Source organism: Branchiostoma lanceolatum, chromosome 13, assembly GCF_035083965.1.
Source record: "Branchiostoma lanceolatum isolate klBraLanc5 chromosome 13, klBraLanc5.hap2, whole genome shotgun sequence".
Classification (NCBI taxonomy): Eukaryota; Metazoa; Chordata; class Leptocardii; order Amphioxiformes; family Branchiostomatidae; genus Branchiostoma; species Branchiostoma lanceolatum.
Window position 1 is genome coordinate 8,743,088 of NC_089734.1, and position 25,142 is coordinate 8,768,229.

Sequence of the window (25,142 nt, forward strand, 5' to 3'; positions counted from 1 at the left end):
CAGAAAGTTTTCAAAACAATCTCCGTAGAAAGCGTGGTGATGTCGGTGTTGATGTATCCTCGTCTGCTCACCTGTTTACGAAAAACGCTCAGCTGACCGGACTTCAGCCGGCGAAGTTCGGGACACCGGACCGTAACTATTTTGAGCTGGTATCGTTGGCACTCCCTAATATATAGTGTTTTAAGCACCCGTTTGTCGTGATCAGTGCGGCAAAGTTTGCAAAACAATCACCGTGGTGATTTCTATGTTAACGTATCTTCGTCTACTCACCTGTTTCCACAAAACACTCTAGACCATTAAGTGAAGTGCACACACCTGACCGTAACAATATTGTACTGGCGTCATTGGTTTTCTCTCTTATAGTGTTTGTTATTGAGAATGATACACGATTTTCGTGTTCGCTGCCAGAAAGTTTTCAAAACAATCTCCGTAGAAAGCGCGGTGATGTCGGTGTTGACATGTCTTCGTCTGCTCACCTGTTTTCGCAAATGCTCAAGAGCGAAGTGTGACATTCAACCTGACAATCATGCAAAAATGGTACTTATTGTGTATTACAGGCCGCCGACGGGCGACATGACTGTTTATTTCCACTCCATCAGTCTTAGCGGTGTTTCAAAGGAATAACACCAGATAGTCCTGGCAGGCGATCTAAACTGTCCTTACAATGACTGGTCTGATGTAATTAGCAATTTAATTTTGATGGGTGCCATCGTTTTAAAACGTTAATTCATCAGCGGTAAGAAATCCAACATGTATAACCACTAAAACAAACGTAACGCACGTCAAACCTTCTAGAAGATCTGATTTGTTACTTGCCTTACAACAGTGTTATTACAGACAAAAAACGTGTCAAGAGCTAAGAAAAGGATTTCAAAACGTTCCTAGCATTGTTCTTTAATGTAGCTGAGATGTTTTAAAGGGAAGGCCCCAAACTCCACGGCAAAATACACACAAAGTCAGATAGCATTTCTGACATATCTTCGTGCATTTTCGTTGGTTTTACGAAGTCGAATTCTGCACGTTTTATTAACTGGAGGTTCGAACACTCTTAAGTCACGAAAAAGATTATCCACAAATGAATCCACTCTACACATTTCACCACTAAAACATACAAACAACGTTTTGCTAAAGCCTTAATTGACCGTGCATTGAATACGTCACAGTGTCCTTGATTCTGTTTACAACGGCTACTGTTTGTGCCTGACACTTGAAACGGGTAGTCATTGAATAAATTGGACACACGAGATTTGACGTACACCGTTTTCTTTTCAACGTGGTCATTCAAGCAAGTGGCCTAACACAAAGAGAAGTACTTCCTGAAAAATATCAGGTTACCCTGCGCAGACAAACACAAGTTCGCCTGGCAAGGATATTCTTAGGGGGTAGTTTTCACCTGCGTTTAACTGTGAAGCACCCTTTCGAGCAGAATGGACCAGTTGAGAGTTGTTCGTATGATTGTGCTGCTATTCCTCAGTACAGGTAATCAAAGTTTACCAATCTTAACTTATTGACCAATGGTGAGAGAGACGTGTACGTGGTTTAACCACTAATTCTGTTACCATATTGGGTTGATTACGATCGTTATCGGGATATAAGGATATAAATAGGACCAGTTAACATCTGTAGAAGGTATACTCGTAACGAAAAGCTGAAAAGTGCTTTTTTCATGATCATTGGCTGGTGGTATAAACGCAAGCTAGCAGTGTCAGGTAGACACACAACAGTGTCGCGTGTCGTACAATACGTTATTTATTCACACAGTTTCTGGTACCACGGATCCCTGTCAACACCATGGCGTTATAAACCAGGCGAGACGAAGCAGCGCCGCTACAGTAGATGACTCTGACCTGGTCATTTGTGACATCTACCTGGACAAGGGCTGGTACCGTTTTACCAGCTACACCGGTGGAGAGATCCCAACCAGCTGTGTCCAACCCTACCAGTGCAGTACTGAAGTACCGCTATGGATGGACGGTACTTTACCGGAGGGGGACGACATAGTGAACAGGACGGCATGTGGGAACTTGGGAGACCCGTCGGACTGTTGTACGATCCCGATAGACATCCGAGTCAAACGGTGTACAGAGGCTAGCGGGGTGTTCTACGTGTATGAGCTGCAACCTACATACTCCTGCCCCATGGCGTATTGTGCGGGTAAGTGTGTCATTGTTTGCATTGAACCACATGAATAGCACGGATATTGAAGATAGTTGTAGCGTGTATGGACATGCCTAACATTGTGTTAGCCTGTAGCATATGGTTTGTTGCATAACCCCCTCCCCACAGCAGCTCTAACATGTATCGTTGTGTGTGTGCTGCAATACACATTATTTCGATGTAAGCAGAAAAGAAAATTTTGCTTTTCGCAATATTCAGGAAGTCTTCCGCTATGTCCAGACGGAGAGGTCTATGACGACCTCCATAAGCATTGTATCGGTGAGTAATTCTGTCTTTAAATTCCTCTTTTCATGAGCTTTGAAGGCCTTTTGTAGTTTTTTGACTACTGTATCATATGACACCATTGGTATTCACATACCCACATTACATAATGATGATTGTTAAGTACATAATACAGTGGGATCTTGAGTTTATAATTTTAGACTTGGAGATAGCTCAAGCTGGAATGGTCGAAGTGTTTTATTTTGGTATATTTCACTGGCTTCTACAGAGACGGATTAATTGTTTTGCTTGATTTGGTTTATACATTAATGGTTACAAGAATATTCCGTTGCTAATTCCTGAAAGGAATGTTTTATTTGCAACGTATTGTGCCCCCCCCCTCCTCCCTCACACCAACTCCATGTTGTTGTTACACGACCGAATCTACAGAGACCCGGCCTGTCGTACCGTGTGATTTTGAAGGCCATGGGTTTTGTGAGTGGCTACAGGAGAGAGACGATGATCTGGACTGGACCAAAACAACCGGACAACATTCATCAGGGTCCGTTCTACCAGGCGTGGACCACACACTGGGAACGGGTAAGGACTTATATGCTATAGATGTACTTTGCTCTACCATGCAGATAATAAAGTGTTCCCAAGCCAGCAATATAATAATATGCTATACTTGAGTTTGAGTTTGAGTTTTATTTAGATCCACAATTAGCCTCATAAGAGGCTATTCTTCCTGTGGTCTACACATTCATATGTGCACATTACAATCGGGATAAACGAAAACATACAAAGTGACAGTAGAGGACAAAAATAACATAATTCCTTAAAAGCAATAATTACCAAAGTCCAATTATTTGCTAATTGCCGCTAAATACTCAAATGGTGGACAGCCAATCCGTAGAGTAGGTAGAGTCTTCTGGTGCAGAGTCAAGTGCTTTTCATACTACCTAACCATTATGATTTCGACGATGTGAAACTCAACACAATTTTCTGACGGTCAAACGTTAACCTTATATTCAGCTATAGGAAGTTACGCCTCCATCCGGTCGTCAGCAAGCAACCAACCAGGAGACAGAGCTCGCCTCATCAGCCCAGTCATCGTGACATCTAAAACTGACACATGTAACGTAAGTACCTACCATATGCACATACAGTATATACATGTATATACAGTCTTTAATATATATGTAATACATATATTGCCATACGCATGATATTGATTTCGACTTAGTGCCATATGTATGATATTGATTCTCTTCCATAGTTAATAAGAGACTTTTCTATACCATATTAAAATGTATCGCTATGATAATAGCAATTTGCTTGTGTTTATGATGTAAAGATTATAGTAGCATCTTTCCTACATTTCAGATAAACTTTTTCTACCAAGGCTCGGGTACACTCCGGATCTACAAGAAAGGGTACCACAGCAGCAGGAGGTCCCTCGTATGGAGAAGTCCTCCGATCATGGTTACCGCGTGGACTGCAACAGTTGTGTCTCTTGTACACGCAAATCCTTTCCAGGTAATCCAATAACTCAAAGATAGACAGTCAGCTCTGGAGTTGATACATTTGCTTCTTACTTACATACGGGCTTTTTTGTTTCTGAGAGTTTAACTTGTGTTTTCCTACACAGGTCATCATTGAAGGGACACTAGGGAGTGATGGACAATCAGCTATCTCCTTGGATGACGTCTCGTTTTCTACTGGATGTTCCAGCGAAGGTAGCCCGATCGTTACCTACAACACGTACACATAAATATACACACACTTATGACGTAAATTGGTCAAGAGATTACTCTAGTACAGTTGGGGCGAGTATAGATATATGAGAGTTTATCAAGTTGACATTTTCTCTACAATTCTACTCAAATGCAAATTGCAAAATTTAAACTGTAATCCATTGAATTTAATAAAAATTTAGTATTGAATTTGATACAAATTTAGATATGGGCCGTAAAGAGTACCAATGATCCATATTGCAATGAAAGGAATTGTTTACTTCAATAGGGTAGCACTTTAGGCTCAATAGGCTTTTACAAGGCAGTGCCCAAGACATTCTACCAACAGTGCGTTGACGATAGATCTGTCTATTCCAGTTGACGGAGCGGTTCGGCTGGTTGATGGCGCCAGGTTTGGGGAGGGGCGGGTAGAGGTCTACTACGACCACGAGTGGGGCACAATCTGCAACAGGAGCTGGACCCAGACCAACGGGGACGTCATCTGCTCCCAACTGGGGTACACCGGCGCCCTCCCGAGCAGCCGGCAGTACCCTGCACCGTCCTCCACTCCCATCCACCTGGATGAAGTCTCGTGCAGCTCGGCAAACGTGACGAAGATCTCGGCATGTAGTCACAGTAGGTGGGGCCACTACCACCCGCACTGTGATCACCAGAGGGACGTGTCGGTGGCATGTACGGGTGAGCATAATTCATTGACTTCCTTGTGTGGTTTGTCATCTTACCTTACCTTTACCTAGTCCCGACCCTCAGGCTTACCTAGTCCCATCCTCATGCCTGAGGGTCGGGGACTATGGTAGCGTCCAGTACCAGCCTCCCCCACTCTCTCCTGTCATCTAGTGGCTGAAAACCTGCCCTACTGTAGCAAAAATGTGTTGTCATTGAACATTCTTACATTTGGAAACATCTTGGCTTCAGTTGACATGTACACTTCTTTGGACTTGTTCTCTTACAGGTCGGTGGTACAGATGCAGGGATACGGAATTTACCTGCTCCAACACCATCTGTGTCCCTCCTGAAGTTCGCTGTGACTTCACCAACGACTGTGGAGACAACAGTGATGAACAGGGCTGTGGTGAGTGATACAAAACATATATTTGCAGTTCGTAGATCAATGGCAGAAAGATAATTCAATATGAAAACTTATTCATCCAATTAATTGTTTTGATAGTAAGAAATTTTCATCTCCGACGCCATTGTTTGGTGTGGGGAGGATGTATGTTTGGCACACTGTACTCCAACATAATGTTGACCTTAAGATATGAGTTTATGTGTATTGACTGGCAGCTTGATTACCGCCACGCGGAGAATTAGAAAATGAAATGCACAAATCACATTATTTCCCCTCGTGCTGTGTAGGTGAGTACCCGGGAAGATGTGACTTTCAGGGCGGTCTGTGCAGCTGGGTACAGGCGACATCCGACAACGCGGACTGGGTCCGAACAAATGGCGGCGCCACTACCTCAGCTGGGGCGCCCCCTACAGACCATCGGACTAGAACAGGTAACAATTACACACATGAAATAACGAGACATAACACAAGGCAAAGACGTCAGTGCACAGCGTAAGCACATAACTTAGCTGCCCCGATATACTACTGGGGAAGATGATGACAAAAACTTTGACAGAAATATGTGATAGAACTAAGAATGCCTTAGCATAACATTACTAACTTTCCAATTCCTTTTGCCGGGACATATGAGCTAAAATGCACCATTCAGATTAGGCCCTTATTTGCATAATTGGTACCACGTTTATTTTTTTCCTGGTAACCCAGACGGAAAGTACCTACTACTTGACGCTGCATCCGCAGGGACCCGGAATGCTGTCTTGACTCTCTCCGAAGACTATCTGTCCGCCACAGAGGACTGCAAGGTACTTCACTATTCAATATTTCGTGCTTACAGATACCAAAGGTTGGTATATTTCATCCTCAAATCAGTATACAGATTCAACAGTTCGTGTCTCTGCCCATACTGTGTAAAAAGTAATGTTTCATTACTATATTGTACGATATTCCTCCAGATTTTCTTTCATTACTTCATGACAACGAGCTCTGGCCAACTGAGCCTCCGCCTAGCAACAAGAAGGAATCAGGGCAGGCTTGTTGGGATGACTGTGACGTCATCGTCAGGAAGACACTGGATCCGGGAAGAGTTGGTGGTTCCTGTAAATACAACTTTTCAGGTATGAAATTGAGCTTTTCTCTGTACTTCTGCTTTTCTACACACTACTACTCACGCAAACACAGTTATCCTCAAACACACACATTCTCAAACATACTGTCACTTGTATGGATTTGATGACAGTGATAGTGAAGTTGGCCTACTTATATCGTTGTCGTTACTAATTTACGCAGGTGTCATTTGAGGGAATATTAGAACCATCGTCAGGAGTCATTGCCATTGACGACATCTCACTGACCCCCAGTTGTGAACAAGTTCAAGTAGACTCGACCAAAGATGACACCAAAGCCGGTATGTATGTTATATTCTGTGGTTATTTTACTACGTAGTGATAAACTGATAAAGAATTTACTTTTAGTCATCATCCTTATGTCATCAAATATAATTGAGCGCAGTCGAAGACTTGTTACTTATCTACATATGCATGTAGTAGATAACTTTCACCAAAATGAATGGTTGTCTCCCATTTGATTTGTCAGCGCCCCAAGAAACCGGACTTCCCGTGTCCGCGACAACAGCCATCGCGGTGGTCTGTTCTATCGTCCCGGTGGGGTTGGCAGCGGCCACTGCTACTCTGTGTTACCTGCGGAGAAAGAACAGGTAGGTAAAACATATAAATCATTAGATATGGAAACCATGAATGCTACATGTATGACCTATAGTAAACACTGCATTGGATGTATCACGAGTATGTTAAAATCAATCCTTGATGATAACTCACAACACAACATGGCGGTGTTTATATCTAATGACTTCATTGTTCAACAACTGAATAACATACAATGCATGTATGTTCCTGTAGTTCCAACGAGCTGAGCGCAGCAGTGCACGAGCTAGAACAGCGCAGCGGGCATGACAACCCGTGCGTGGAGCATCAGTACGACCTCGTAAACATGCACCAGACAGGACCACACGCACAAACAGGTTAGTCATGCACTTATAACTCTATACCAGAGGAACTCATTAACTCTATACCGTACTGAGTACAAATAGTTAAACTTGACGTAAGGTAACATCAAAGAATGTTTAGACATGTTTAAACCAGCAGTGTAAATGATATACGTTGAATGCAACATGTTGATTCATTCACATACTTGTACGTAGATTGACCCACTGTAGCCACTTGTATGTATGTAACTATGTAACGTTATGTATACTTGTGGAAGACATTACAAAAATCGCTGTATTTTTGTTGTGTCAATGAAGATTGTCGTTGTTGTTGTTGCTGTATTCTGATTTTGTGTAAATGGAGTGAAAGTCGAGAATTTATGGCACGGGTTAGCTTATTGTTTTGATAGCAATCTTTCCGTTTCTGAGGACTTACAAAGAAGCAGTTAGAAATGAACTAAGTCTTCAACGGTTATTTTGATTCCCCAGGGGAGGCTAACGGCACAGTAGTCACGTTTCAAAACTTACAGCGATTTCAACGAGCAAACGGGATACAGAAACAAGTAAGTCTAAATGTTTCGTCCATCAAGCGAAGATTGAAGACTCTTATATGTTGTTTGTACAAGTAGTAGCTATATACAGAGTGCAATTTATAGGCCAATGATGTAATGTGCATATTGGCCCTAGTCTATAGATGAAAGAGTCGATTCAATAGCAATATCTGTAAATCATAAGCTGTCATCATGCCTAAGTATATGAACTATAAGTCCTTCCTTCATTGCTGTAATGTTTTACGAGATACGAAGTGTACACGTATAATGCTTTGAATATGTACAAACCAACATAGAATAAACCCGAATGACAAAGAGTACTTCATTACAGAATCAGATGCCAAAGGTCGACGCCTCAAGGGATGAAAAGTCCGTTCCTGAAGGCCTCACCGTCAACATGGACTCATCAGGGTACGCCTTCCTACAGAAGAGCACCATGTGTCCCGCCTACCCCACTGACGCAGCTTACACAGGTACTGCTACATTTGTCAAACGCATGCTAATGAAATAGTGGAATGACGTGTGTTATTTCAAAGTAAAATTCTATCATTTGCACATTGCTTATATGGACTAACTATGCACATAAAGGTAGCCTGGAATCAAAACATATCATAGCTCCCGAATTTCCTGTCCGCAAATAGGAGAGGAGACTTTGGAGCTATAACGTTAATAGTTTGGATTCCATGCTACATAAAAGGACGCTAGCTGCATACTACTGTAAGGTAATTAAAAGACCTGAAAGTTTTTTCTCGTTCGTATCATACTAAAGTTATAGATAAGCACCAGATGTAGTAATAAATCTTACATGTATCACAACATGACCGTAGCGTGTCGGTTATCTTTCAGACCCTGTCCTGTACCGTTTCCTGAAATGTAACGGGTTCTCCGAGTTCATGGACATGTTCACGGATAAAGGTCTCACCCTGTCCTTTCTCCGCACGGCATCGGAGAAAGACTTAATCAACTTCGGCATCCCCATCGCCATCGCCGTCGCTGTTTTGAGGACACTGCACGAACAGCCCTGTCATGAGAACGAATACACTTCTCTGAATAACGTAGGCCAACCAGCTACCAAACCGATAGCTAATGTGGATGTGTAAATGCACTTTCTTACTGTATTTACTACCGTGCTATTCTTTTGGAGTAAAATGTACATCATCGGGGAATAGTATAAGTGCTTTGAGAAATAGAGAAGTGTAGATGATTATCTGGTTTGATGTTAATTATGGTTCATGGACATGCCTGTACCTACCACTGCTTCATAGTAAGCAAAGCTAGTTAGATTATCTTATAGTCTCGCGTATCTATAGAATTTACACATGATAGCCACATAAGCACTTATGATAGTGTTTGTACATACTGATTGCTGATGGTACCTGCATGATTATCCTTTTTATAACGAGATGGCGATTGTTGTTAGTCAGATTGTTCATGATTTATTTTGGTTGGAGGTAACAGGCCTCTAAATTCCTCTACGCTTAACGGTTCTTGTGTGTTTAACAGTACTTTTATGAGATGTCGGAGTTGTATAGTATTTCACATTGCAAAGTCTAGCCATATAAACTGATGATGATGGCTCTGTTTCTTCACATATTCGTCCAACCATTGCTACTGCAGATGGTGCCTTGTGTATCATTGTATGTACGTGCTACAAGTCTATACATTGCGGGGAGGGATGTGTTTCATTTACTGGGGATATTTTACGTGTTTTCTGCTCCACTACACATTCAGGCCCGATGTCTTATTAAGATGTGACTTTGTATAATCTTCACCTGTAACCTTGGTATGGGCCAACAGAACGTTATTCGTGGATTTTGAAAAAGACTGCGATGCGAACGCGACACGATTTTCGCTCATGTTTGCTTTACCTCTTGTGCGTGAATGACATGACAATAACATGCACTCTATGTGTTTAGTTTTCAATGTCAACATTGTCAGCGTTGAAGGCATTTGAGAAATTTGATAAATGACTCGTCTCTTCAAATGTTTGTAAATGCAGTACTTTCTGCCAGGGTGTGAGTCTGAAAATATTGTCACTAAATTTACGTGATATACTAAATCAATAATCGATGGAAGAAATTCTAGTACCCTAAACTTGTTCTGATTGTGTACATATCACTATTTCTATGTAAAAGGCCAGAGATTGATTCTTATGGAAAGACACGTGCCCTGTATATACAGATATCTCTGGAGCAAATGTCAGCTGTTGTTAGATTATAGTTAGCATTATTGAAAGCACATATCGTGCACTATCTAATGAAGGCGAGGTCATATGTGCCCCTACTCTCCGAAATACCCTTAGGGTACTCTTTTCTAACTATAGATCCTGTTATCATCCAGGACGGTCATCTTCCTGCGACCGCTCGACTAGTTTTATAAATGAAAAACAAATCTTTTAACGCTTTGTGTTTTTTGTTGTCTTTTCAGTCATACTTTTACATTTTGAATGACATTCCAATTGTGAAATCAAATGTTACACAAATATGATTAAGGTCGCAGCGCGATGGCCGTCTAGTGAAAAGGGGTTGTTGACTGCTTCTATTCATGCCCATTCATGTCCATTCACAGTCGTACACCGTTCTCGTGTGTCCGATTCTTTGTTTCGATGTGTTTTGAGTGTCGTGTAGAATAAGTAAGACACATCTGAACTTTCTTTGCTCCGTTGGTTAGTCACAAAAGTCACAGGTAATGTTTCTCTTCCAAACATTGGCTGTGGCCGCGAGTAACTTCTGACCTAGGCTTAACTTATTCTACAGTGGGGAGGTGCTTGCTAACATGAAATAAGCTGTTAACGGTGGGACTAGACGCGAAATCGCTCTGTGGCGCAGTCTATGGTTCAAGATCAGACTAAACGAGATGTAGGTTTCGAATTACAAGCACACCTAGCACACCTACTTACAAGCCCTCCCCTATCCGGCATCGCAGGTGGAATGGTCGCGACAAGGAAACGTTTCCAGCGATTGCGCAGTTGTAAAAACGAGTAACTAAGGCCAGACGTCGCAAGGAGTTGTTAACAACCAGGAATTGTTAAACCTTGTAGTCTTGGATGTCGACCTCTAACGCTAATGGAGTCGCTATACGAAGTACGTTTCGGCATGATACGTTTGGGTCTCCCAGCAATCTGCTTGGTGGTGTCATGTTTCACAGCAACCGTTGGAGGTGAGTTAACTCCCTTAAACACCCATCAGTTTATGGGGAGGGGGGAGTAAAACCTTAACTCGTTGATAAACACAATTATCTTCTCCGGTTTTCGTATAACTGCATGATAAATTTTGTGGTACACAGATGATGTGCTTGGAACAAAACGATTGGGTATGAAATAATTTACATTTTACAAGTATAGGCACCCTATATTTTCCAGATACTCTATTAATATTTTTAAAAAGTCAAGCTGTACAAAAAGGATGATCTCTTCTAAAGTTGGTTGGATTAGGGTGGACTGTATAGAAAACTATACAATATTATTTTTCCTCAAAGGCGATGCGTATCTGTCAGATTATACACTTATATCTAATTCCTGCACAGGAAGTGACAGTCTTGAGTACGAGAGCCTGGGTTGCTGGAGGGACACTGGTGACCGCGCCATTACAGAGCTCGAGGGGACAGATGCACGCCTTGATGGACACTACATTAACCGTCATAACGCCATAGAGAAGTGTTACCAGGTCGCCCTTTCTCGTGGTTTTACCGTGTTTGCTGTGCAGAATGGCGGCTGGTGTGCCGGGTCTGCTGATGGGCACAACACCTACAACAAGTACGGACCTTCCACAGCCTGTGCGGGGGACGGTGAAGGCGGGCCTTGGGCAAATGAGGTCTACTTGATAAGAGGTAATGATTCAGCAAATAGTCTATAGATGTGAAATGTAATGAATCTATTTATCTTTCCGTGATGTAAAGGGGTCTACTCTACCGTTCATGCCCACTACCACCGTCGTACAAAGCACAGTAACAGACAATATAAGCGGTATTTTGCACAAATTTGGCCACCAAATTTACTTTCATTCTGTCATTCTCAAATTAAAGATGAATAGTTACATCATGATCATGCTGCATTATCTACGATGACGACAATAACGGAAAATCAGTAGCAAACATGTTATTATATTACAGGCACACCAGAAGTGACACGGCGAGTTTGTGAAGGATCGACATTGACTTTAGAGTGTAACCATGGTCAGATGATCCAGGTAACACGCGCCTTGTACGGCCGTGCACAGTCTGACCTATGCGATGGACCTGTATATACAACAAATTGTAGAAGCGCTTTAAGTCTGTCCACCGCGAGAAACTACTGCGAAGGACGCCGCACCTGTAGGGTACCGGCATTAAACGGCGTGTTTGGGGACCCCTGTCAGGGCACGCACAAGTATTTGGAGGCCACGTATGAATGTATTGGCCGTAAGTATTGCGAAATCATATGTTGGTCATATTTCGGCAACTTAATAGGTTGCACAATGTTTTTTTGTATTGCAGTATAGTTGCTTTACACATGTATCTTATCATTTGCGTTTATTTCAATACCATTTAGTTGACAATGTGTCAGTAGATATATAGAGCTTTGAAAAAGTGTACTGTGCGTCTTGAAAACACAATGATTGAAAAAACGAGGGGCTGAAGCTCCTATAACTTTGCATTAAAGAAGGGTTATCACTACTCTTTAGAATATCTAAGGGCTTCGCTTTTGTATTTCTTTCTCCGAAAAGTTTCATTCGTACGTAATACAACTCGTGATGCTGACAGCAATGAATGCTCTTAAGTAATGTGTGTCGATGTGTGTTGATGTGAACAATTTTACTTTTATGAAAACAGAGAGGTGCGATGAATGCGAACAGATCTGTACAAATACAAACGGTACCGGTGACTTCATGTGTTTCTGCTACGCTGGCTACACTTTAAAGGAAAATGGCACATGCTATGGTAAGTATCGTTTACCGTATATATTGTAAGATGGCTTGTATTGTATACCATATATTGTTCAGTTACCAGGGCCAGCCCTTTGTAGTAGCCTTCAGTTAGCTAGCATATAGTTGCGTACCTTGGCTGTATGTTTTATACAATGTCGGCCTAATACATATTGTTATTATGTGTAATGACTAGCATTTCTTTAATTATGATGATGACTACCATTAGTAATATTTTGCATTCCTACTTTTTCAGATGTCAACGAATGCATGATAGAAAATGGCGGCTGTGAACACGTTTGCACGAACACAGTGGGGAGTTTCCAGTGTTCCTGTGATCCTGGCTACATCCCAAGTGATAACGGATTTTCGTGTGACGGTAAGAATCTTCCTTTCGTTTGTTGGGTGCTTTGGTGCGGTGGGCAAATGCAGCATCGGGGTCCCTGGACTGACGCCTCTCTCATCTCATAGCTGTCACATAGTCTAACTATTTGATCGTTGGGGCATTTCTAAAGGATCTGCCAACCAGTTTTCTGTGGCGCCTGCAACTTACCAATATAGGAATCAGCTTTGGGAGGAAGCCCAAGTAAAAGACATCCTTACGTTCGTTCTCGCTTCTGATTGGAAAAATATGGAGGCGCGGGGGGGGGGGGGTGGAACTGCAACTGATTGGTGCATTTCCACCGTGGGAATATCTCCAATGCTCGTACTTTTGCTCAGCTGCGCCAACATGACATGCCTGAAAACATGTACGTTCTTAAGTCCCTTTATCATCTACTAGTACTGTTTTTAGTAGCTCATTTTTCCCTTTGTTTCCAACGATTGGCAGATTGGAAAACTACTGATCTCATTATCTCAGCGTGTTTAATCGATTTGATTTGAATACATACATAATCCGACATGTATTAAAATGTTTCATTTCCTTCCCGCATCTATAGACCCATGTCTAACGGCCACGCCCCTGTACGAACCACACCGCAGTACCGCGTACGTCACAGACGGGTCGAGCGTGTGTGACGGGGGGTTAGCGGAGGGCTGGTACCGCTTCACCCATGTGGGAGGCGCGATGTCCACCAGTTGTGTAGAGTCTTACCGCTGTGGCACGGAGTCACCTGTATGGTTGAATGGAGAACATCCCACAGGTAATTTGCATACAATGTGTCTTTTTGTTAGACTTGATAATGATAATTACTAGTAGGTTCCTTGATCCTACATATACTGTACTTTCTTTCATTACATTTCAACAGATTATATATATTCTAAAATCTACAGTGCAGCTTCTGTGCTATAAGACATGCTGTGGCATTCCACTAGCTAACAGGAAAACGTCTTCATCCAAATGTAGACGTCTCCATTGCTAACCGATCGGCGTGTGCGAATGCCGGAGTGCCTGGTGACTGTTGCACAGAACAATACAACATTCAAGTCAAGAGATGCCCGACCCCTGGACAGACCTACTACGTCTATAAACTTGTACCGACCAACTACTGTGAGGCTTACTGTGCAGGTACGTCAAACAGCAACATAATCATGTAATTCAAAGACAACTTTTGTAAGATTGTTGAAAAATGCTATTTTTAATTCACCAACTCACAAATAAATTGGAAACTTAGAAAAAAACAGGCCGTGATCTTCAATGATTTCATGACGCCGATAACAGAAACAAGGCAGTAATACAATAATATTGTCAATAAATGAGACGAGTTCATGTATGCATGCTTGTAACGTTTTTACTGCACTACTCGTACTCAGTGCATACAAAGTAGATGATACTATTACTAACAGAACACTGTCCAATCCGTTTTCACAGGTAGCAGCGTGCCCTGCCCAAATGGGGAAGTCTACAACGTATTCCACCGAACCTGCGGAAGTAAGTTACATTTTGTTACAAAGAGATATATCGGAAAATACATGTACAGTCTGTTACAACAATCAACGACCTAGACAGTCCTGAAACACAATAAACGTTCAATAAGACAAAATTGTTTTCCTGCTTGCAGACATCATCCCGTTGTTCTCAGACAACCCTGCTCTCCATCCTCCTGAGTATGACGTCATCAACAATCGCGTGACCTTTACGTGCGAGGTTGAGTACGACCCTGATGACGTCACTGCCTGGTTTGACGTCATGTTTCTGTTCGATGACGTGTACTTCCCGGACGTGCCTAATGTGACCCTGACGGCCGGGAAAAGGCGCGCAAAGATGGACGCCAGCCACCTGGGTCTGAACCAGCTGTATCCTCACTTGCCTGTCACTTGGCCGTCAAAGATGGGGAAAGCTGTAAGTTGGCCACCACGATTTTAGATATAAAATGATGTAATGTAGATATTGAAAGAATTTGATTTCCTGTTCAATGCTTTGATTTACTGACCATATATCATGCGTTCAAGAAGCCTTCCCCTATATCCGCCCTCCCCCCCCAGGTTTCCTGTCAAGTGAGGTCGTACTGGGAGGATACCCCGGATGTGAAAAGTGAGTGGCGTCAGAGCAACTCTTACTGGGCAGGTATTCAGGTAATGTCAACTTTTATATTTAACTCCAGTACCATAAATGAACATGTGATATTTAATCTCACCTGTGATTTTGTGATTACGGTATATGTGATTTTGGATAATCCAATGAAACATACTTAACCGTCACCCTTCAAAGTCAAAATTGACACTAAAGCACCGTCTGGTCAATCTTTCTTAATTCTAAATGGAGCCAAGTTATAATTTGTAATTTTCCTCTTGTACGGTCCTTTATTAGGCTGAAGACGTTGTCGTCATCGAAGAGTCTGCTGACCACTACACGTTGGAGCTGACCAGTACCGTCCCGTTCGTCTGTCGAGGTGGGGCGCAAAGAGCGGGGCAGTGCTACGTAGACGTTCCCTTGGCCTTCGACGCAAACGACGACGACGTCTGCGTAGCTGAAGGTTGTCGTGTGAGGTTCTACGCCGACAGGTGGTCGGATACGGAACATAGATTGAAGGCGGAAGCCATCTTGGTTGCCGTAAAAGATGGGCAGTGGGACGGAGACAAGCATATGCTCATCAACTTCGGACAGATCACCCACACCCCCGTAACGTTCAACATACCCCACATCTTCCACGGCTACACGCCACAGTTCAACATACAGGTACGTAGTTTGCATGTTCTGCAACGGCGTATTCCCTTCATCAATTTACGATTTTTTCTGTCAATTCTATCCATTGCGATTTGCTATTTCATATGAAACTCACGTTGACACTTTTTATACATTTATCTTTGTCAGGTTCGAACAGTTGATTCCGTCGAGGCAACGTGCACGTACTCTGGCGACCCCCATGGCATTACATTTGACGAGCTTACAGGGTATGTATATAGTAAGACAGATACTTTATATCAAATACTACCATGAGACTAGATAACCCTTCATGATAATTGGACGATAAATATTTGATATTATTGACTTCAGCTAAGTGTGATAACTCTATTACATTTGTCCGTTACAATATCAATGTACATATATTGTACACTGTCCCTGGATCGAAATAGTTTAGATATTTCATGGCCCTTGCAACATGTGACATTAGAATGCTGTACTTTTTCAGGAATTGGCGGAAACAAATCCACGTGATATTACCTGGGGAATTCGTTCTCTACAGAAGTACAAAACCGGGCAGAAAGTTCGAAGTAAGTGACAGCGATGTTAACTATTTCCCGCTATGTTAACTACGTCCCGCTATGTTAACTATTTCTACAAACATATAGACAAACAAATTTATCTTTCTCCCATTGACGGTGTTCTGGGCGCTTCTTCTACTCTCTATAGATTGTAGGCTTTATATGTCCTGGTCTGTATAGACTGACTGACAGGAGCAGTAGTAGTAGTAGTTGCAGCTGTTGTTGTAGTAGTAGTAGCAGTAGTAGTAGTACTAGTAGTAGCAGCAGTAGTAGTAGAAGTACTAGTAGTAGTAGTAGTAGTAGTTGTTGTAGCAGTAGTAGTAGTAGTAGTAGTAGAAGAAGTAGTAGTAATAGTAATAGTAGTCTCTTTAATCTTTTGTTATTCACATAGTACTGTTTTTGATGTATCAAGGTCCACTCACGACACAGACGATGCCGCTGGGACTTTGACATCTCCTGTAACTGCGGCGCGGCTATCCGTGAGGGGAACGATGTTGTGATCGTTGACTACTGCCACAGGAGATCACCGATGATTCGGTACAAAACAGCTACAGGAGGGCCGCTCTCTCCGGGCGTTATAGTCAGTCAGGACAGAAACGGGCGCTACATCAGGGTAAGGAAACAGATATTTTCAGACCGATATGTTATAGACTACATCTTTGTACAATTTTAAGGCTACAATGTGTCTGTTAGTTTTATAACTTAACTCACGACATACTTTTTACAGGTTACAATGCCCTCTGGAGCCTTTGTGGAAGTCATAGGCTCTGGCTTCGTCACCCTCCGTGTCCACGCCCCGGGGATAGACAAGGGGTACACCGAGGGGCTCTGTGGAACCTTCGATGGGAACCCTGCCAACGACGCCATGATGCCGGACGGCTCGATTTCTACCCACCATATCTGGCCGGACTGGCACAGAGACTTCTCCTATGCTTGGCGGTAAGAGACACGTCACCTATCCAAATGTATTATGAAAATGTCTACCATGCTTATCTTTGTAGTCACTCTCTGTTTGTGTGAATGAATGAATGAATGAATGAATGAATGAATGAATGAATGAATGAATGAATGAATGAATGAATACATGTGTGTTTGTAAGGGTCAGGTCTGTCAACACTTCCAGAATTTGTATTCAAATGCTGGGCACGTCGTGGACACTAACAGGAAGGTAGGTGAGAGTTTGCAGAAAGGTCTTAGAAAAGTTGCAGGAGTTGGCTAGAGAGTTTTCCTACCGCGGCAAGAAATACCATTGATGTCCGAGATGTATCATGCATACTAGTCAATAATGAAGTACCAGCATCCATCTACGTAGCATCCTTTCCTTTCGTTGTTTAGAGATTTCTGAATTCTATATTCTGATTTTAGAATTCAGCTAGGACGGAGTCTGTTCGACGTTGAATGTCTAGACGAGGTCAGCAGCCCTGTGTCTGAGTCAGAGTTCTGCACGTGCGGGGAGGGAAACAGAGTCGAGTGTAGCCCGACTAAAACACGCAAAAGAGACAATCTGAACGCCGTCTTCAACACCCTCCAACCACTACAAGACGCGAGGAACAGGAATTGCGCAAGGAGGAGAAAGAGGGACGTGGACAACATCGAAGACGACCCAGACCTGTATAACGACGACGTTGACACGAGTCAGTACGAGTTCGACTACGCCCTGGACTCGGAGCCGGTCGTCAACAGCATGTGGCCTACTCCCAACAGAGGGATAACAGAGGAGGAAGCGAGGGGAAAGTGTCAGGGAGGAATCATGAACTTGACCATCGCTGAAGACTGTCGGGATGTATACGGTGTTGACATATTCTCTGGAGTGGACTTTTGCATGGCGGATGTAAAAGTGAGTCTGAGTCTAGTCTTTTCTTATGCCCCCCCCCCCCCACACCGTACATATTGCATTGCATTTATATTGGATACGTCAAAAGGTGTCTGAACATATACTCATGAATATACATTACCTATCAGGTGACGGAGGATTTCCAGTACGTTGACATCATTGTACAACAGATTCAGGCGGAATGCGCAGAAAAGGCCTACAACAACGTCAGCCTGTACGAGACCAACGAGAACGGAACGGCGGCGCCTCCAGCCTTCATCGCTGAGAACCTGTGTCCGCGCCAGTGCAGTAACCAGGGCCGGTGTGTGAACAGTACGTGTGAGTGTAACGAGGGTTACACGTCTGCAGACTGCTCCATACAGATCGGCAGGCCTCCAGTCGCGCTGGAACTCCCCTCGGACGGGCTGTGTGACGTCAGAAGTCGTCCCTGTATGAAGACGTCCTTCTTCGCCGAAGACGTGATGAACTCGGAGAACCTGACCTGTAGGATCACACAAGTTCAGGTTCGCTTGGCTTTCAGAGCATAATCCCTTGCATTGTTTTCTTACATTACTAGTATCTAATTAGTGCGTTGTCGTTTGTCATAATCATAACAATGATTCTTTTAGATACGAGATGGGATAAAGACGCAAGCCAACTCCAGCGGCCGATCCGAGGCGACGTTCCGCAGTTTTGCGGAGGTCTCGTGTGTCCTGCCAAGGTCACCTGTACGCTACGGAACACCTGCTACTAACGAGGGCGCGGTGGCTCACGGGATGCTGCTGTCCGTCAGTAACGATGGAGAACGGTTCAGTGAGGAGTTGTTCTTCACCGTGTACGACTCCGTCTGTCAGGAGTGTTCTCAGGGAGGGGACTGTACTTGGAAGGTACGCTCTGATTTTTTTTCTTGCTATGTCATCATGGCATTGAATTTACTAGTAACCAAAGCTGCTCTATTAGACATGTTTGCTTTATTAATGTGTGATGCTTCTGTTTTCCCGCAGCCCAACACCTGCATCATTCGGGGGCACTGTTTCAGGGACGAAGAGGCGAATCCTAACGACTGGTGTCAGCAGTGTCTGCCTGGGCTTTCTAACACAACGTGGTCGGATCGTCCAGGTACCGATAAGTATTCTTATTGACCAAAGTATTAACTTTTACAAGCACCTATTGGGCATTCATGGTTTTCCGTAAATGATTTTTGCATCATGTACACCAGGAGATTGATAATTTACCCTCTTTTTTCAGTTAACGTTGCCCCAAGGCTAACGACGCCTTCCGCTATCCGAAAACTTGTCGGTGAAAATCTGACACTGACCTTGACCGCCGAAGATCCCGAAGGAAGACCCGTGACCTTCCGACTGACATCGTCAGGTGACCTTGGCGTTACCGTGCAGCCAAACGGACAGTTGGACTGGACAGCAGATGCCGTCAGCCCTACGTCCATCAACGTCACAGTCGAAGACGAGTGCGGCGCGTCATCCGAACAAACGTTCCACCTCACCACAATGGCGTGTCCTTGTGAGAACGGAGGGTCCTGTGTGCCCGATCCCGACATGCCCCGCGGACAAGGCTTCTACACCTGCGTGTGTCCTGGGTACACCGGGGACGTGTGTGAAACTGAGCTGGACGAATGTCAGTCCGACCCGTGTGTGAACGGAACCTGTACGGACCTTGTGAACGGTTACAACTGCACTTGCGCGGAGGGATACATCGGCACCCGGTGTGAAGTCAGAGCTGACAACAGGTGCGCCCTGGACCCGTGTTTTCCCGAGGTCTCCTGTATCAACCTAGTGGACGGGGGCTACTCGTGCGGACGGTGTCCTTCAGGATACGTCGGGAACGGATACGAATGCGAAGGTAATGCTTCGGGTACTAGTATTTGTTTTATAACGCATGTGATTTAATACAAATATAATGGGTCTCAGACAATTCTTTCACTACCATACACTGTAAAAAACACCTGTTAATGATTTATTCTTTAGTGATATACTCACTGCAGTTTTTCGTAGTTATGTAGATATCTGCTAATGATGATCATACAAGCTGCCTTCTTTGTTTCCCATTGAACAGATATCGACGAATGTAAGTCCGGTACCCATGGCTGCCTGCACGGCTGTAACAACCTTCCCGGAACGTACGAATGCACCTGTCCAGACGGGTTCGTCTTGATTGGGGATGACTGCATAGGTAAGACCTTTAATCTGATTTAATTCTAATGTTTATCACTCTGGCATGTTTCTCCCCCAAGAAAGTGTTGTATATTGTATGTTGACTTTATAAATGTTGGTTTATGCCAAATATATCATCATTCTTGAACAGATGTGGACGAGTGCGGTTTAGAGCTCGACGATTGTTCTCACTCCTGCACGAACACGAACGGCTCCTACACCTGCGGATGTCCTGCAGGGTACGAGCTGAACTCAGACGGAAGGACATGTGATGGTAATAATTTTACCTGTTTATGCTGTTGAGTTGTACCTATAGATGACAACAGCCTTTTCATGTTAAAACGTTATTTCGTTGCTTTCTCATATGTTATGTTGTGTGAGGATTCCCATCATTAGAGCATGGGCCAATATGTTGTTTATGAAACTGTGTATATGTGCACTCTAATCATTAAAAACTTGTGTGTTTTTTTTCAATCTACAACTACAGATGTGAACGAGTGCGCCAGCTCTCCCTGTCGGAACGGTGGGGAATGCCAAGACGGAGTTAACCAGTTCACGTGTTCGTGTATCCGCGGCTGGGTTGGAACACATTGTGAGGAGGGTATGTGTCTTTCAAATTCAATTTTTTTTTTGCCTCGGTCGATCGCGTCTTTCGTGGCCATTTGCGCTATCCTTTATCTTTCACAGGGCTGATCGCCAAAAATGGTATCTTTCTTTCTGTTTCTCCCATCCGACTCACTAGTATTCCATGCACGGCATACCACCATTAGTGATTGAATCTCTCTTTTTTTCATGTTCAGACGTAGACGAATGTAGGCTGACTAACCACGGCTGTCACGAGTGCACCAACACCCCGGGCAGCTATGTGTGCAACTGTACGGACGGGTACGTGGTCGGTCCCGGTGGAACATCATGTCAGGGTCAGTACAAGTACAAAATTTTGGACACAATAGCGCCACAGGTCGCGTGGGTAACCGCCATTTTGCCTGCACCCATTTGGTTAAAATAGGTGAAGTCAAGTCAATGAATTTATTCAGCTTCGAGATCCTTGTTCGACCTACGCGGCCACTTTTCAACAACATCGAAGTGGAGAGGGAGGGGTCACGGATAAGAGTAAAAAAACTTTGTACATGTAAAATATATAGTAAACATCAATACAGTCATAAAGAATAAGTAGAAATAAATGAATGAAATACGAGGGCTTAATTCATTCTCAAACCTATATACCCACCAACTGGCGCCAGTGCCGAGTATGGTATAGTGTAATAGTATAATAGTATGATAGTATAATCGTATGATAGTATGATAGTATAACAGTATGATAGTATGATAGTATGATAATATGATAGTATGATAGTATGAAAGTATGATAGTATGATAGTATGATAGTATAATAGTATAATAGTACATGTTCAATACTATCAAAGCCTGTCACAGTATGATTTCGATGTATTCTGTAATGTTTACCTTTATCCACCATCCACTTTTTTTCGTACCAGATGTCGATGAGTGTCTCCTACATGACGCTGTGTGCTCCTATGTGTGCATCAACACGGAGGGAAGTTACTACTGTATCTGTCCGCCTGGGTACACACCTGAAACAGACGAATGCTGTAAGTGTACTAGCTTTAAGTTACACTGCAGTTAGTACATGTACGTTGATAAAGCCTATATTCTAATTTTAAGTACATGTATGTCATTATATCTTGAAACCTTTGATTGTTTTGTTGTCGTGACTTGATCCATGATAGTAATACACAGCTTCTTCGTTTCAGATATCCAGCCGACGGACCCACCAATGCAGCGATCCACTGGTATGTGAAAGCCCTTATTTAGAAAGTTTAAGATACCTGCAAGCCATCTTTCCGACAATTATGCCGATAAGAACTACATCTTTTGCAGATGCGTTCTATTGGTTCTCAGTACATTTATATCATTTGGAAGTATTTACATGTATTCTCTTTTTTCAAGCGGTCAGCGATGACTGTAGGAAGACTCCATGTACGGTTGAACACCAGGAATGTGTGGAGAATGGAGGAGCCTACACCTGCCAGTGCGCCATTGGATACTACTTCGTAGTCATCGGAACTCAGGACAAATGCAGAGGTGAACTACTGCACAGTTACAGCTGTGTCTGTATGACAACTTACTTCATCTGTCTGCTCTAAAAATTGTAATGATGCCTCGTTTAGTGCTTCTTGAAAGAATATCTTTTCGCCTCACAGCAGATCAATAGCAAGGCATCCGGAGAATTCATCTCATTCAAAATTTTGTCACATATATTCTTTAGAATCGCTGACGTACGAAGCTGAACTAACCATTGACAAAATTGGAGGTGTAAAGCAGAACTTCACAGCGGGGTTGAGGGACACCGACTCCGGGGTTTTCAGGAGAATGGCATCAGTCGTTAAGAGTGCGGTAAGCCTGTCTTCTTATGTCCTCATCCCTATAAAAATCACATCAATTCCTTTCATAGTACTACTGTTGATTAATTTTATTCTCTGAAGCTTTTCTCTGAAATGTGCAGCAATTTTATGATCAATCTGAAATAGGTACCGTTATATTTACCCTCAGTGTTAGCTATAGCGTGTCGTTATCCTTACGTCCTGGCATGTAGCACTAAAACATACCAAACGTATCTTTCTAGATTGCCGAACATTTCGAGGCCAGCAGCCTAGGCGGGCGGTACAAGGGAGTGAAGATCACGGCCTTCCGGGCTGGAAACCTCATCGTCCGGTTTGAAATCTACCTGTCCCAGGGTCCGGCCTCCGTTAGTACAGTCACCGAGGCGTTCTACGGGAACTTGCGGGAAAACACCTTCGGGTCATCCCAAGTCACAATCGTGCCGTCGTCTTTGAGAGTTTATGAAGTCGGTATGTTCCCTGTATCAGTTACGTCATCTCTGTGTATGATAATTTCAAAATTCTGCAAAACGTACCTTAGAAACTTTTTTTACACACACATCACTTTTTAACCTTCTACAAGTTGTGTCATTCCATCGGTGAGTTAGAAAAAAATCAGTGTCGCTTCCAAAAATCGCTTCTTATTTTTGCCTTCCTATGAACCACCGAAGAAGGTTAGATATCGTACTTTTCTATCTTTATCATCATCGTCAGTAATTCTAATCTCCGGAGCTTTTATCTCTGCAGACGAAGACGACCCCCCGCCCCCATGGTACAACGAGCCGCTGTACCTGACCCTGGTCTGTGCCGGCTGTGCTGTTACTCTCACCGCCATCATTGTCACATTGATCTGCTGCTGTGCCAAACACAACAGTCAACAGAAGAAACAGTACAAGGTGGATGTAGTTCACCAGACCGACCTTCCACTGACCGAAAGGCAACTGAGCGGCAGCAGTAACCAAACGTTCGTAGAGCGTCCTTTGGATTGGTGAAACATGGACTTAGTTTCAAAAGAGATATATCGTACATCTGATAAATGTTTTCTTTAAGTCCGTACCTACATGTGTGTACAAAATAAGTCAACTTCTCATTTTTGTTTTGCAGATATTGGTTCCGTGTGTTTGCATCTTTAGCGAGAAAATCTTGAAATGCTGTAAATTCAGATTAGTTAGCTAATACATGAATTTAGTTTTAATGAGTAAGGTAATCATCTGCATATTTTTTACATAATTAGGAATGTCGTCTGTGAGCACTTGAATATGTAATGCTGGTCAACAATGACGCTCTGCCACACCAAACAGAGAATATGGCAGAGAAACAAGTGTAAACACGAACGTGTACCTCCAATATGTGCTCCGCTTTCTGCTCTTTGTACATAGTGAGTGATTTTGATTAAAGCCGTGTCATTTGTATGTAAAAGACTGATATTTGAGCTGATACGATCTTTGTTAATAAGTGCCAATCATGTGACAATTGTTGCATGGCATAATTCAATCCTGCATGGCATGTATTCACTTCGACAAGACATTAATAAAATCATTTTCTTTGGACTTAGACGCATCCATTTTCTTCAGTTTTTAGGAGGAAAAAAGGAATATGTTTCAATTAAACACATCATTTTCTGAAATAAGACAACAAAACGAAGTATCCCCCGAAAGGAACAAATATCGACGTTAGTTGCTACACCACTTTTCCTCTGGTGACGGTAGTCAGTGATTTTCCCTGTGCACCTTTACTAGCATTTGCATATACGCAGAACAATGATGACAATCTGATATCAAGTACAATTCTGCAAGTCGTTATTTTCATGTTAATAGAATTATATGTATCCCGTTTTGATACTCGACAAACTCTTTTGTAGTTTACTACTTATCCATAACATTCTGTGTGGTAGAATTTCGCATATCCATGGGTAAAACATGTTTGTGAACAATAGATTAATCAGAAAACTTTTTTTTCTGTCATGAATTGCCACGTAGATATCACGAACTTCTTTCTAGATAAAATAATTGTAATCATAATTTCGATATGCATGATTTCCTGTGTACATGTCGATGATAATGAGACATCATATCTAGAGCTCTTTTAGAAGACCTCAAAGGAACGAAGTAGTGTTTTGTGTACTAGTATCTCTGTCGGTTGGCCTGAGTGGTTTTTTGGGTGTGTGAGCACTTTGTGTGAAAAAGTCTGTCTGATTGTTTAGTTTGGTCAATATATTGCGCTAGAATGCGGTGAAAGTATTAGGATGGGATATTGTGTATCTATATAGCCGGTAACCGACCTTCGGCGTATCACACCAGCTTGACATTCGAGGAAAGTTTGAAATTTCGGTAGAAAAGGCAAATAGTTGCAATTTGCTACAAAGTCGTCAGGGGCACACTGTCATCTACAGTATAGTATTCAGTATAATTCATCGACGAGCTTTTACTATGTGATAGAAAGAACCGTTTAA

At 42.9% G+C, this 25,142-nt stretch overlaps 3 protein-coding genes and 2 long non-coding RNA genes across 5 annotated transcripts; all 5 read left to right on the forward strand.

Moving 5' to 3' along the window:
- The first annotated feature begins 1,361 nt into the window (after positions 1–1,361).
- On the forward strand, positions 1,362–4,153 carry LOC136447233 (pancreatic secretory granule membrane major glycoprotein GP2-like). Its single transcript, XM_066445950.1, has 6 exons — positions 1,362–1,479; positions 1,762–2,154; positions 2,377–2,436; positions 2,830–2,979; positions 3,415–3,521; positions 4,031–4,153. The coding sequence occupies exons 1-6, from the start codon at positions 1,428–1,430 to the stop codon at positions 4,151–4,153; spliced, it is 885 nt and encodes a 294-aa protein (XP_066302047.1). The 5' UTR covers positions 1,362–1,427.
- Positions 4,154–4,497: 344 nt separating this feature from the next.
- Positions 4,498–5,631, forward strand: LOC136447864 (uncharacterized). Its single transcript, XR_010757785.1, has 3 exons — positions 4,498–4,814; positions 5,089–5,208; positions 5,493–5,631. It is a non-coding gene; the product is annotated as an uncharacterized lncRNA (long non-coding RNA).
- A 531-nt stretch (positions 5,632–6,162) lies between these two features.
- Positions 6,163–6,913, forward strand: LOC136447865 (uncharacterized). Its single transcript, XR_010757786.1, has 3 exons — positions 6,163–6,320; positions 6,493–6,610; positions 6,799–6,913. It is a non-coding gene; the product is annotated as an uncharacterized lncRNA (long non-coding RNA).
- A 53-nt stretch (positions 6,914–6,966) lies between these two features.
- Positions 6,967–8,284, forward strand: LOC136447234 (uncharacterized). Its single transcript, XM_066445952.1, has 4 exons — positions 6,967–6,980; positions 7,122–7,243; positions 7,697–7,770; positions 8,090–8,284. Exons 1-4 carry the CDS (start codon positions 6,967–6,969, stop codon positions 8,267–8,269), a joined length of 390 nt encoding a protein of 129 aa, XP_066302049.1. The 3' UTR covers positions 8,270–8,284.
- Positions 8,285–10,676: 2,392 nt separating this feature from the next.
- LOC136447858 (von Willebrand factor D and EGF domain-containing protein-like) lies at positions 10,677–24,711 on the forward strand. The gene is made up of 30 exons (XM_066446970.1): positions 10,677–10,917; positions 11,284–11,586; positions 11,869–12,156; positions 12,568–12,675; positions 12,916–13,038; positions 13,598–13,801; positions 14,005–14,166; positions 14,470–14,529; positions 14,660–14,940; positions 15,084–15,173; positions 15,409–15,777; positions 15,913–15,992; positions 16,232–16,313; positions 16,717–16,917; positions 17,032–17,243; positions 17,670–18,141; positions 18,267–18,641; positions 18,747–19,004; positions 19,122–19,236; positions 19,366–19,977; positions 20,191–20,307; positions 20,440–20,562; positions 20,776–20,889; positions 21,089–21,208; positions 21,788–21,901; positions 22,064–22,102; positions 22,260–22,394; positions 22,579–22,706; positions 22,936–23,161; positions 23,438–24,711. Exons 1-30 carry the CDS (start codon positions 10,824–10,826, stop codon positions 23,680–23,682), a joined length of 5,850 nt encoding a protein of 1,949 aa, XP_066303067.1. The 5' UTR covers positions 10,677–10,823; the 3' UTR covers positions 23,683–24,711.
- The last annotated feature ends 431 nt before the right edge of the window (positions 24,712–25,142 follow it).

Excerpts from the sequence above, each read along its gene's own strand:
- LOC136447233 (XM_066445950.1), top strand. The coding sequence starts at position 1,428 with ATGGACCAGTTGAGAGTTGTTCGTATGATTGTGCTGCTATTCCTCAGT. Across the intron at positions 2,155-2,376 it reads CCCCATGGCGTATTGTGCGG|GAAGTCTTCCGCTATGTCCA; the intron begins GTAAGTGTGTCA and ends CGCAATATTCAG. Across the intron at positions 2,980-3,414 it reads GGACCACACACTGGGAACGG|CTATAGGAAGTTACGCCTCC; the intron begins GTAAGGACTTAT and ends CCTTATATTCAG.
- LOC136447234 (XM_066445952.1), top strand. Across the intron at positions 7,244-7,696 it reads AGGACCACACGCACAAACAG|GGGAGGCTAACGGCACAGTA; the intron begins GTTAGTCATGCA and ends TTGATTCCCCAG. Across the intron at positions 7,771-8,089 it reads CAAACGGGATACAGAAACAA|AATCAGATGCCAAAGGTCGA; the intron begins GTAAGTCTAAAT and ends ACTTCATTACAG.
- LOC136447858 (XM_066446970.1), top strand. The coding sequence starts at position 10,824 with ATGGAGTCGCTATACGAAGTACGTTTCGGCATGATACGTTTGGGTCTC. Across the intron at positions 10,918-11,283 it reads TTTCACAGCAACCGTTGGAG|GAAGTGACAGTCTTGAGTAC; the intron begins GTGAGTTAACTC and ends ATTCCTGCACAG. Across the intron at positions 22,395-22,578 it reads AACTCAGGACAAATGCAGAG|AATCGCTGACGTACGAAGCT; the intron begins GTGAACTACTGC and ends TATATTCTTTAG.